The sequence below is a fragment of the Elephas maximus genome, chromosome 4, assembly GCF_024166365.1.
Source record: "Elephas maximus indicus isolate mEleMax1 chromosome 4, mEleMax1 primary haplotype, whole genome shotgun sequence".
NCBI lineage: Eukaryota > Metazoa > Chordata > Mammalia > Proboscidea > Elephantidae > Elephas > Elephas maximus.
In genome coordinates, this window is record NC_064822.1 from 160,595,105 (window position 1) to 160,608,546 (window position 13,442).

General features: G+C 37.1%; 1 protein-coding gene and 1 non-coding gene across 8 annotated transcripts in view; one reads left to right on the forward strand and one right to left on the reverse strand.

Moving 5' to 3' along the window:
- VEZT (vezatin, adherens junctions transmembrane protein) overlaps window positions 1-13,442 on the forward strand; it is a 93,985-nt gene that overhangs the window by 21,627 nt on the left and 58,916 nt on the right. For 5 of the 7 annotated variants that reach the window (XM_049884088.1, XM_049884084.1, XM_049884085.1 and 2 more), the window contains exon 2: window positions 12,028-12,162. In XM_049884088.1, the coding sequence (XP_049740045.1) occupies window positions 12,028-12,162 (135 nt within the window). Of the gene's footprint in view, window positions 1-12,027; window positions 12,163-13,442 lie in introns of those variants that run through there. The other 2 variants (XM_049884087.1, XM_049884091.1) reach the window with 2 other exon arrangements.
- On the reverse strand, window positions 6,725-6,830 carry LOC126076644 (U6 spliceosomal RNA). Its single transcript, XR_007517569.1, has one exon. It is a non-coding gene; the product is annotated as a U6 spliceosomal RNA (small nuclear RNA).

Sequence of the window (13,442 nt, forward strand, 5' to 3'; positions counted from 1 at the left end):
AATTTCTGGCAGTTCTCTGTCGATGTACTGCTACAGTCATATTTGAATTACCTTCAGCAAAATTTTACTTGTGTGTGATATTAATGATATTGTTCGATAATTTCCACATTGTTTGATCACCTTCCTTTGGAATGGGCATGAATATGAATCTCTTCCAGTCACTCCAGTCACTTGGCCAAGTAGCTGTCTTCTAAATTTCTTGGCATGGATGAGTGAGTGCTTCCAGATTGCATCCATTAGTTGAAACATCTCAGTTGGTATTCTGTCAATTCCTGGAGCCTTGTTTTTCGGCAGTGCCCTCAGTGCAGCTTGGACTTCTTCCTTCAGTACCATAGATTCTTGATCATATGCTTCCCCCTGAAATGGTTGAATTTTGGCCAGTTCTTTCTGGTACAGTGACTCTGTATTACTTTATACCACCACCACGGTACGACAAACTGACAAGTGGTGAGAAGGATATTTATATGTACCTTAATAAATACTAACTTTGAGAGGAATGATTTACAAGAACTAAAGAATTTTTATTGCTTCAGAGAGAGGGAGTAGGGGTTGGGAGTAGGATAAAAAAAGTTATTTCTCATTTTGTATCATTTTGTGCTGTTTGATTTTTTTTTTTAATAGCTTGAACAATAAAAAAAAAAAATCCGTGAAATTGAACAGTTGTGCTTAGTTTTCTTTTTCAGGTGAAATAAGTTAACTTTTTGTTGTATATTCTCACAGAGAAGTTAGAGGCCAAAAACTACTGTAAATGTAGTTTCTAATGCATAGTAGGTGTTCAGTAAATATTTAGCTAGTGATATTTGAAAAAATGATGATTCCAATCTATGTTTTTCCTTTGCTAGCCAGATGATCTTTTCACAGGCTGCTGTTAGCACTCAATCATTGACACTTGCGAGACAGAGTAGAGAGATGGTGAGGAGCCGAATCAGAATTTGGCTAGTTGTTGCAGACTACAAGTTTCTCTTCCTAAAAGGGTGTACAACTCTGAGATCAGCTTTTCTGGGAAATGAAGGGCAGAGGGTCCAGAGAGTATACCAAGATTAGTGTGAAGAGAGCATCCAGGGTTTAGACCAGAACAGGAGGAAATGATGGAGAAGGAAAACAGAAATATTGTAACACAGTGACTATTAGGCTCAGACAGATGCTGGCTGTTTTCTTGGTCAGCCGGTGATGTGGGTGCTGGTTCAGTCTGTTTTCAGATTTCCTTGAGTGTCTCAAAAATGGCTTCTTAAATTTGTTCAAAACAGGATCCAACCAAGGTGTATATGTTGTATTTGGGGGATGTGTCCCTTTATTCTTTAACAGCTTTCCCCATCTCCTCTGCCTTTATTATATCATTATTTGATGAAGAAACTGGGTTATGTGATCTGTAGAATTTCCCATACTCTGGATTTGGCTGACTGCATGGGTATAGCGTTTGATTTAGCACAAATTTCAGTATTTTAACATGCCACATTTTTTTATCTTGTTTCTCAGAGAACATTCTGCGTTTTAGTTATTTCGCCATCTGAACAAGTTTAAGAACCCCATAACATTCTTATTTTATATTTAAGGAAGCTGAGACCAAGAGGGGTTTTTCCAGAAGCATACCTGGAAAGTATCAGATCACTCAGTATTTTCCTTGGTAATGTTGAAAGCCTGGTAAACCATGGTCTTATCAGGAGTCTCATAGCATGAAGCTTTTTAGCAAGGAGCACACCTCTTTTGTTTTATCTTATTGTCTATGCCTAGACATTACCTGGCACATGTATGTTCAGTAAGTGTTTACTATTGAATGAGTTGCCTAATTAGGCTGCCTTTGACCTATCCCTTTCTGATTCTAGAGCCTGAAAGTTTGCAACTTGTCTTGTTTGTAAGGGTTTTAAGCAGTTTAGAACAGAGAAGCTAATTATAAAAGCATTTCACCAATCACCTGTTTTTGTTCACTAGTTCATCTCCCATTGTAAATACAAACCAGCAGTGATGACACTGATATTTTTATGGAATGCACCATGGATCATGTAGGAAATAAACACTGCATTAAATGAATGGTTCAAACTAAAATATCCATAGTGTGGGATCTGGTATGACTCTTGAATGAGTTATTTTCTTGAAGTACTTATTCAGCAAAAATTTGCGAGTTTTCTGTCCATTTCTGTTTATTTTTATTGCAAAAATATATTTCTGCCATCAGAACAATCATAACACAACCAAAAGCTCTTGGCTATTTTCATTAAGCAAAATTCTTGCTGGTGCTATGATGTGCATTTTCTGTCAGCTGAAATTTACCGGAATAGTGAACCACAAGGATTTTCTGAGAAGCTCCCACATGCTGTGTTTGAGGTTTCTCATATTTCTTTTGGCAGCAGTAACATTCTCTGTTACTACCAAAGTGTAGTTTGAGTCCAGTGTTAGTAATTTCTCTTAAAAAAACAACTAAAAACATTTGTGGTTCTGTTTTGTTTGAGCCAAGTAAAGAAGTTACAACATAATAGAGAAAACTACCTATCGCCGTTTTACTCTGCCTTGCCTTCCATCAAAAAGAAAAAATAAAAGTCCCTTTCTGAAGCTACCATCAACCTATAACAATACTCAGTATGTGACAAATAGAAGTTTCTGTATGTTTATGTTTATAAGCCTAGTAACCCCAGACCTCCAAATCAGCAGTGTTAGAAAGGACAGTTGCAATAGGGAGCCTCACCTTGCTATAAATGGAAAATAAAAATAGATTATTTTATATTGGGTAGGTTTTGATATTAAGACGTTATTTGCCTTTTTCACATGCATTCTCTGTTTTGCAAAACCATTGATCTATTCTTAAGAAATTCCTTTTTTTCAACAACATAGACGGCAGCTATACATGTGGAACTCGCCAGATGGAATACACAGGAATCAAAGTGACTACCTTGGTAGAAAGTCAATATCATCAGTCAGAAAAAGGCCAGGGGCAGACTTCGTAACAGGCCATCAGTTGCTCATATGCAAGTTCAGGTGAAGCTGAAGAAAATTAAAACAAGTCCATGAAAGCCGAAGTACAACTATGAGTATATCCCACCTGAATTTAGAGACCATCCCAGGAATACACTTGATGCATCGAACACTAATGACTGAAGACCAGATGAGGTGTGGGATAACATGAAGGACATCTGTCATGGATTGAATTATGCCCCCCCCCCCCAAAATATGTGTATCAACTTGGTTAGGCCATGATTCCCAGTATTGTGTGTTTGTCCTCCATTTTGTGATTGTAATTTTATGTCGAGAAGATTAAGGTGGGATTGTAACACCACCCTTATTCAGGTCACCTTTCTGATCCGAGGTAAAGGGAGTTTTCCTGGGGTGTAGCCTGCACTACCTTTTATCTCCCAAGAGCGGAAAGGGAAGCGAGCAGAAAGTTGGGGACCTCATACCACCAAGAAAGCAGCACCAAGAGCAGAGCGTGTCCTTTGGACACAGGGTCCCTGCACCTGAGAAGCTCCTTGACTGGGAAAGATTGAGAACAAGGACCTTCCTTCCTCTAGGGCCGACAGAGAGAGAAAGCCTTCTCATGAAGCCGACACCCTGAATTTGGACTTGTAACCTACTAGACTGTGAGAGAATAAATTTCTCTTTGTTAAAGCCATCCACTTACAGTATTTTTGTTATGGCAGCACTAGATGACTAAGACAGCATCATACATAAAGAAAGCAAAGGGTCGTTAAAAAAAATTGGAAAGAAAGAAAAGACCAAAATGGATGTCAGAAGAGACTTTGAAACTTGCTCTTGAACGTAGAGTGGCTAAAGTGAATGAAAGAAATGATGAAGTAAAAGAGCTGAACAGAAGATTTCAGGGTGGCTCAAGAAGACAGAGTTAAGTATTATAATGACATGTGCAAAGAGCTGGGGCTAGAAAGCCAAAAGAGAAGAGCATGCTTGGCATTTCTCAAGCTGAAAGAACTGAAGAGAAAATTCAGTCCTCAAGTTGCAATATTGAAGGATTCTGTGGACAAAATATTAAACGACACAGGAAGCATCAGAAGAAGATGGAAGGAATACACAGAACCACGGTACCAAAATGAATTGGTCGACATTCAACCATTTCAGGAGGTAGCATATGATCAAGAACCAGTGGCATTGAAGGAATAAATCCAAGCTGCACTAAAGGCATTGGCGAAAAACAAGGCTTCAGGAATTGATGGAATAACGGTTCAGATGCTGAGATGTTTCAACAAACAGATGGAGCACTGGAGTGCTGGTTTGTCTATGCCAAGAAATTTGGAAGGCAATTGTACTTGTCCAACCGATTGGAAGAGATTCATATTTGTGCCTGTTCAAAAGAAAGGTGATCCAACCGAATGTGGAAATTATCAAACAATATCATTAATATCACCCGCAAGTAGAGTTTTGTTGAAGATAATTCAAAAACAGTTGCACAGTACATCAAAAGGGAATTGCCAGAAATTCAAGCCAGATTCAGAAGAGGACGTGGAACCACGGATATCATTGCTGAGGTTAGATGGAACTTGGCTGAAAGCAGAGAATCCCAGAAAGATGTTTACCTGTGTTTTGTTGACTATGCAAGGCATTTTGCTGTGTGGATCATAACAAATTATGGATAACATTGCGAAGAGTGGGAATTCCAGAACAATTAATTGTGCCTATGCAGAACCTGTACAAAGACCAAGAGGCAGTCATGCAGACAAAACAAGGGGATACTGCATGGTTTAAAAATCAGGAAAGGTGTGCACCTGGGTTTTATCTTTTCAGCATACTTATTCAATCTGTATGCTGTGCAAACAACCTGAGAAGCTAGACTATATGAAGAACGTGGCATTAGTATTGGAGGGAGACTAATTGACAACCTGTGCTATGCAGATGACAAACTTGCTTGCTTAGACCAGAGAGGACTTGAAGCACTTACTGATGAAGATCAAGGACCGCAGCCTTCAGTATGGAGTATACCTCAACAGAAAGAAAATAAAAATCCTCACAACTGGACCAACAGCAGCATCATGATAGAGAAAATATTGAATTGTGAAGGATTTCATTTTATTTGGATCATAATCAACACCCATGGGAGCAGCAGTCAAGAAATCAAATGACACATTGCATTGGGCAAATCTGCTGCAGAACACCTCTTTAAAGTGTTAATAAGCAAAGATGTCACTTGGAAGACCCAAGCCGTGGTATTTTCAGTCGCCTTGTATACATGCAAAAGCTGGACAATGAATATGGAAGACTGAAAAATTGATACATTTGAATTATGATGTTGGTGAAGAATATTGAATATACCATGGACTGCCAGTACAGCTGCGATGCTCCTTAAAAGCAAGGATGGTGAGACTTCGTCTCATGTTCTTTGGACATGTCATTGAGCAGGACCAGTCCCTGGAGAAGGACATCATGCTTGGTAAAGTAGAGGATCAGTGAAAAAGAGGAAGACCCTCAGCAAAATGGATTGACACAGCGTCTACAACAATGAACTCAAACATAGCAACGATAGTGAAGATGGTGCAGGACCTGGAAGTGTTTTGTTCTGTTTTACATTGGGTCGCAATGAGTTGTAACTGACTCATGGCACCTAACAACAACAGCATTCTCTCTGGCATGTGAAAACCAGTTGCCATTATCGAGTCAATTCTGACTCATGCCAATTCCATGTGTGTCAGATTAGAATTGGCTCCATAGGGTTTTCAGTGGCTGGTTTTCTAGAAGTAGATTGTCAGGGCTTTCCTTTTTTTTGTTTGTTTGTTTGTTTATTTTTATTATACTTTAGATGAAGGTTTATAGAACAAAGTGGCTTCTCATCAAACAGTACACATATTGCTTTGTGACATTGGTTACCACTCCCATGACATGTCAATACTCTCCCATCTCTACCTTGGATTCCCTATTGCCAGCTTTCCTTTCCCCTCCTGCCTTCTAGTCCTTGCCCCTGCGCTGATGTGCCCCTTTAATCTCGTTTCATTTTATGGGCCTGTCCAATCCCTGAATGAAGGTTGAACCCCAGGAGTGACTTCTTTACTGAGCCTGGAGCCATACTCTCGGGGTTTCTCCAGTCTCTGTCAGGCCAGTAAGTCTGGTCTTTTTTTGTGGTCTAAGATGTGGTCTATTCTGGAGAACGTTCCATGTGCTTTGGAAAAGAATATGTACTTTACTGCTGTTGGTTAGAGTGTTCTCTCTATGTGTGTGAGGTCAAGTTGGTTGATTACGGACTTTAGATCTTCTGTATCTATGTCGAGCTTCTTTCTAGATGTTCCGTCCTTTACCGAGAGTGGTGTGTTGAAGTTTCCTACTATTATCGTGGAAGTGTCAATTTTTCTTTTCAGTGCTGTTAAGAGGTTGTTTTATGTATTTTGGAGCCCTGTCATCGGGTGGGTAGATATTTATTATGGTTATGTTTTCATGATAGATTGTCCCTGTAATCATTACATAGTGCCCTTCTTTGTTTTTTATGGTGGATTTTGTTTTAAAGTCTGTTTTATCTGAGATTAATATTGCCACTCCTTCTCTTTTTTGGTTGCTGTTTGCTTGATATATTTTTTTTCCATCCTTTGATTTTTAATAAATTTATGTCTGTGTTTCTAAGGTGTGTCTCTTGTAGACAGCATATTTGTGGATCCTGTTTTTTAATCATTATGTTGCTTTATGTCTCTCTATGGATACATTTAGGCCATTTACGTTAAGTGTAATTACTGACAGGTGTGAGTTTACTGCTGTCATTTTGTAGTGCCTTTTTTTGTGCTGCTGACCTTTTTTCTCCTCTAAAAATATGGAACGCTTCACAAATTTGCCTGTCATCCTTGCTCAGGCGCCATGCTGATCTTCTCTATATCACTCAGTTTTAATATATGTGCTGCCAAAGCAAGCACCAGCCAGGCCTTTCTTTTGAGCTATCTCTGGGTGAACTTGAACCTACAACCTTTCCTTTAGCAGCATTAACCATTTGCACTACCCAGGAACTTCTTAAGAATAGCATGAAAAGCTCATCAGTATGATTTCATATTCCACATTAAAACTAACCTTTTAAAAATTACCACCTTTTGTGTTTTTGGTATGGCTATGCTTTTTTGATACGGTTAATCAGAAAATGCTATCAAAATATTTCTCCCTCTTCCATATCTGTGTAAGACCTGATTTTCTATCCCTCATCTAATAAATTGCAACAGATTTGAATGCAGAAGCAGATACAAGAATCCAGCTATCTTCTATTAAGCTAGACAGTAAAGAGATTTTTAAAAATGTAAAGCAATCTTCTCAATAGCTGTTTTTTCCAAAATGAGATAAAGTACTTTTCATTGAAAATATTGTTTTCATTAACACAGTAAGGGGTTTATTGTTACCGTTCAATGAATTAATAAATATTTTTTAATTTTTTATTTTAATATCCATTATACCTGCATAAACAAAAGCTCTTTGGGACCCTCAATAGTTTTGGGGACCATAAAGGGGTCTTGAGATGAAAAAATATTGAGAACCACTGGTCATGATGTCATTTTATGAGATCTGTCAAATAGTCCACAAGTTATTTGGCAGCTTCGGAGAAAATGTAATAGTAATTTTATCCCCAAACGAGTTTTGAAAATAAATGTAAAATAATTTTTACCAATATCCTCTTTACATTGGTAATTGCTTACATGATACAAGTTCCCTCTATCCTGGTCATTTCATCTTATCTGCAATTTAGTTAACCAAGGAATGTTTGTTTTTCATTTGCATGTTGTTGGTTAAATTTTAAATTTTATTCTGGTTCAAAAGTGATTGAAGCATAAAAGTAAAATAAAATAGAACAAATGCCATAACTCAGAATGCTATCATAAAAACAACGAACAGAGCTTTGGTGTTCATAAAGTGTGTGAGTTTATATTTGTTAGGAAGTGATATGATTTGCACCAACAGCCAAAAATAGAAAAGTGCAAATATGAAATACAATGATGGATCTCTGGAAATTAGATTTTATTGGATGTGTGGTAGATTCATCCCTAGTTTCCAAAAATTGTCTACCATGAAACTTTGTCAGATAGTTCCATAAAGACAAGAAACAAAGCATAGTGACCGCTTTTGGCAAATTGTATTTTTCTAGAACAGCTATAAAATAGGGCTTTCTAAGTTGAAACTGATGAATTCTGTCACTTAAGATGGAGAGAAGCGGAAACTACTAAGGCATCATTCATAGTTGCACAGGTCATAGCACAAATGGATATGTCACACCTTTGACAAGAAGCTGGTGAAACCAAAAAGCTAATGCTTATGTTTGGAGACAAGCTACTGGTCTATTTACTTTATCAAATGACATTGTTGGACATTCACAAAATATCAGTGGTATACAACATGAAGACTAGTGCTTCTGGTTTTGTGAAATATGAAAAACTGTTTACACCACCCAGGGACCTGTGCAGGCATTCCAGATTATGGTTATTCAAGCCATTAAGTATAGAGTATGCACGCTTTTAGCATATATGCAGAACATATATGAAGAACAAAATATTCATTGTTTTTCTTTGGTTTATTACTTTAAAAAATTAATCCATGCTACAGATACTGTGTTTTGTTATTTTGTAATCTGTGATATAAACTGGAAGAGGAAGGGACATTGGAGTCAGTGCTGACAGAGCATCAACTGAGTGAAGTTAGAAAAGGGTATTAAAATAAAAAGTTTGCCTTCCTTTCCCCCAAGCCTCTCCTCTTCCCAGAGAATAGTTAGCAGTCAAGAGTGCCTTCTGACCTCCATTGAGTCTTTAATTAGAATAACAGCCAGCAAACTATGCCTGTCGGATCAGACTTGGCCTTCTGCCTGTTTGTTTATGCTTGGAAGTTTAGAATGGTTTGTATATTTTTAACTGGTTGGAAAAAAAAAAACCCTAGAGAATAATATTTTGTGACACATGAAAATTGTATTAAACTTAAATCTTCATGTCCATAAATAAAAATTTATTGGAACATAACCACATCACACTCATTGGTTTGCATATTGTAGAGATGAATAGTTGTGACAGAGGCCATGCAACCTGCAAAGCCTAAAATATTTACTATCCAGCTTTTTAGAAAAAAGTTTGCTGACCTCTCAATTAGAATAACTCCACTTTGATCATTTTTATTCATTTTTCTTCCCTATGGGAGCTAGTTTGTTCAAAGAAAGCCTTCTACATTAAAAACAAGTTGTTTTTTTTTAAGTGTGTAAACTTTTCAAAAGGTCAGCCCAAACAAATGAACTGGCATTTTCTTATTCTTTTGCCACCCTGGGGGCAGAGCAGAGTGAGGTTCACAATTCAGATTGAAAATACAGATTGAGTAATTCAAGGAAATATTTGTAATTCAAAGCAGCGTGTCTTAGTTTCCTAGTGCTGCCTTAACAAAAAATACCACAAGTAGGTGGTTTTAAAGAATAGAAATTTATTTTTTCAGTTTTAGAAGTTAGAAATGTGAATTAAGGGCTTCAGCTGCTGGGGATCACCCTACTTTGTCTTTTTCAGTTTCTAGGAGCTGCTGGCAATCTATCTCTCCCTGTGTGTGTTTCTCTGAGTGTCTGTAGTTTTCTTTATCGGACACCACTAAGAAGGGGGTAGGCTTAGGACCCACCCTACACTGGTAGGACCTCATTAACTTAACAGAAGAAACTCTTCTTTCCAAACAGGATCCCACTCATAGGTGTAGGGGGTTAGGACTTCGACATATATTTTGGGAGGACACAATTCAATCTATAACACAGTATTAACATTAACCGTTTGTATCACCAGAGATTTTAAGTCTGGTAGAGAGATAAGAAACAATTCCTTCTTATAATTATTTGAATATTTTTCTTATGAAAGAGATAATGCATAGCTTAAAAGGAAGGCTTTTGAATCATATTATTCCTGAAATTGATACCCCATGACCAGTCCAGCAAATTCCTACTCTCCCTCAGTCTTTCAAACTCAGATAGATTCTCTTAAAAGCCTTAGTCTAATTTGCCTCTCCTCTGTTTCCATAGCATTTGAAACATTCCTGTAATTGTTAATTACCTTGGCGGTTCTATACTAAAGTATAAGTAAGGTTGTTGGGTGTCTTCCTCACTAGACACAGGAGGACTGTTTCTTGTTTGGGATAGTGTAGTATAATATATCACAGCATTGGCTTTGCAGTCAGACTTACTAGTCAATCCTGTCTCTCCTGCTTTTGCTGAGTGAACCTGTTTCCTCATCTGCTATGAAATGGGAATAATAATAATAATTTTAGGGTTTACCTTGAAGCTTAATTGAGATGATACAAGTAAAATACTGTTAAACTTTTTCCACAGCTGTTTTCTCTTTCTTTTTTTTTTTTTTGTTGTTATTGTATCTCAAACACATAATATACAGGCTTTTTTAAGTATTAAATATTTTGGTAAATAGAATCAACTTTTTGCTTTAGAGAAGTCTGAAAGTTCAAATTAAAGCTTGCTATTTATCCAGAAAGTATTATCCAATAGTTCTTCATCCAATAGCAACAATGGTATTTCTGTTTGATGGGGCTAGGGGTGGGGTTTTTTGTTTTTGTGGGGGGTAGGGTGGGGATGGCCGGTGTCTCGTTCCAAAACCTGTACTCCTTTCACATGGTTTATATAAAGTTAAAGAAATTTAATTCCTTCTAGGGACTGTTCTAAGTGCTTTATATAATTTTCTCAAGAATCCTGTGAACCCGTTGTTATTATTTATTATTCCAATTTTTAGATGAAACAACTGGAGCACAGAAGAATTATAAATTGCCATAGGTTATATAGCTAGTAAGCAGCAGAGTTGGGGTTTGAACCTATACGGTTTGGCTCCAGAGTCTCCTCTTAACCACCATGGTCTAAGGCTACATTCCCTCATTTGCCGTATGTTTCTGTGTAAGGTAGAGCTTATCTAAGGTAAATTTTTTCCACAGTTTTAAGTTTGTGTACATTTCTGGGCATGTGGTAGGTAATACATATTTGTGCTTAGATGATTTAATAAATATGATAGAATGATACAATTATAATTAAAAAGCAAAGGTGTCACTTTGAGGGCTAAGGTACGCCTGACCCAACCCGTAGTGTTTTTAGTCGCTTATATGCATGCATGTGAAAGCTAGGCAATGAATAAGGAAGACCGAAGAAGAACTGACATATTTAAATTATGGTATTGGCAAAGAATATTGAATATACCATGGACTTCCAGAAGAATGACTAAATCTGCCTTGGAAAAAGTACAATCAGAATGCACCTTAGAAGAAAGGATGGCGAGACTTCATCTCATGTACTTTGGATATGTTATCAGGAGGGACCAGTCCCTGGAGAAGGACATCATACTTGGTAAAGTAGAGGGTCAGTGAAAAAGAAGACCATACACAAGATGGATTGACATCGTGGCTGCAAAAATGGGCTCGAACATAGCAACAATGGTAGGACCAGGCAGTGTTTCATTCCATTGTACATCGGGTCGCTATGAGTCGGAACTAACAACAACAACACTACAGTACAGTAATTTTTTAAGTCTTCTTGGCTTCAACTAAAAACAGTTTTTCATTGATCATTTTTAGGAGCTGGCTATCCAGCATTGGTTATTTTGAAGCAGTCTGCTCTCAGACTACAAAAATTTGGGTAAAGAGATTGCTTAACAAAACTATTTATAATCCCAAATTCACTTTTTTTCTTGATGGTACTTGATCAGAAAAAAATCTGTTTTATTTAGTTTTTCCTTTTTTGGGTTCCTCTGTTGAATTGCTTCTTGATTTTTTAATGTTAAATGGCATTGCAACAGATAATTGAGCTCTATATAGAAGAAGCCTTAAAGGATTTGAGCATACTGGTCATGATAGCAGAAACTCTGGTGGCATGGTAGTTAAGAGCCACAGCTGTTAACCAAAAGGTTGGCAATTTGAATGCACCAGGCACTCCTTGGAAACCCTATCTGGCAGTTCTACTCTGTCCTGTAGGGTCACTATGAGTCAGAATCGACTTGATGGTAATGGGTTTTTTAGTTTTTGGTCCTGATAATAAAGTTTGGTTATTGAATTTGGCCTGTAAAACTTTTGAAATAGTAGTGATCTGGAAATTTGCTTCAGTTTCTATATTTTATATGTCTCTTTCAGAATTCTCCACTTTACCAGTACTTGCAAGATCTGGGACACTCAGATTTTGAAATATGTTCTTCTGTGTCACCAAAAACAGAAAAATGCACGGCAACGGAGGGGCAACAGAAGACTCCTGTGAGAACCCTGTCAGAAGTAAGGAAGCATGCTAATTCTCTATGGTTTAATCTTTTACTTTTCACATTACTGGTTTTTTAAACTGCCTTTTCCTTTATCCTATGCACCATCCCCCTTACCCCCAAAAGACAAAAACCTTGTAAGCACCTCATGTCCTTCTCTGCATTTTTGAGGCTTTATTTCTGTTTGTTTATAAACTGTTTAGATAAACATGAATCTTTGCTATTTGGGACTGTTTCATGGGTCATTTATATAAGATGAGGAAATAAGTATGGTTGCGGAGTAAAACGTATTATTTGCTTAAATGGTGAAGCTATCTGATGGGAATCAGGAAAATATAATAAAACCTTAATGAGAACCCCACTAATAGGACTTCTATATTCACAGGAATTCTTTTTTCTTTAAATAATTTTTAAAAGAGAGACACGAACTATAAAAAAGCAAATCAGTATTAAACATATAGTTTGAAGGGTATATGATAGAGTGGGTATGTTTACCTCAATTTCTGATATCATTTCTATCTACAATATTATATACTTTTATACAATAAAGATCTCATAGTTTATATTCAGCATTGTAAGGCTGAGGTACTGTAAGAGTCTCCATTAGTCATGTTTAATAAAATATATTTACGAAAATAAATTTATGATATTTACCAATAGATTCATTTATGTCCTATTAGCCATATTTATAAAAAAGGAAAACATTCCAGTTCATTTCAGAGTTTTAAGTAAAGGAATTTAATAGAAAAAATAAAACCGTATTACCTCATTTCTTGAGTATTCTAATTTAATCAGTGGTTTATTATAAGACTCCGTTACTATTGGGAGAAGTTTGAAGTCAATTAGTCCATTGTGATTTAAAAAAAAAAAAAAAAAGAACCATTGCCATTGAGTCGATTCCAACTCATAGTGACCCTATAAAACCAAAAACCAAACCCAATGCCATCGAGTCAATTCCGACTCATAGTGACCCTACAGAACAGAGTAGAACTGCCCCATTGAGTTTCCAAGGATCGCCCGGTCGATTTGAAGTGCCAGCCTTTTGGTTAGCAGCTGTAGTGCTTAACCACTACCCCACCAGGGTTTCCATTGTGATAGGGTGGGGAAAGTGGATCTGCAGAAGGATCTTTTCTCCTGATCCTAACCTAGCTGAGCCCATTTGCAATAGCAAAGCAAATGGCATTTTTTTATTAACACCCAGAAGGTTAGAGTTAGGGGAGTTAGAACTCATATGGATCAGAACCAGTTTTACTAGTCCTCTCTCCTTACTCTTTTTCCCCTTGCCTCTTTCAAATA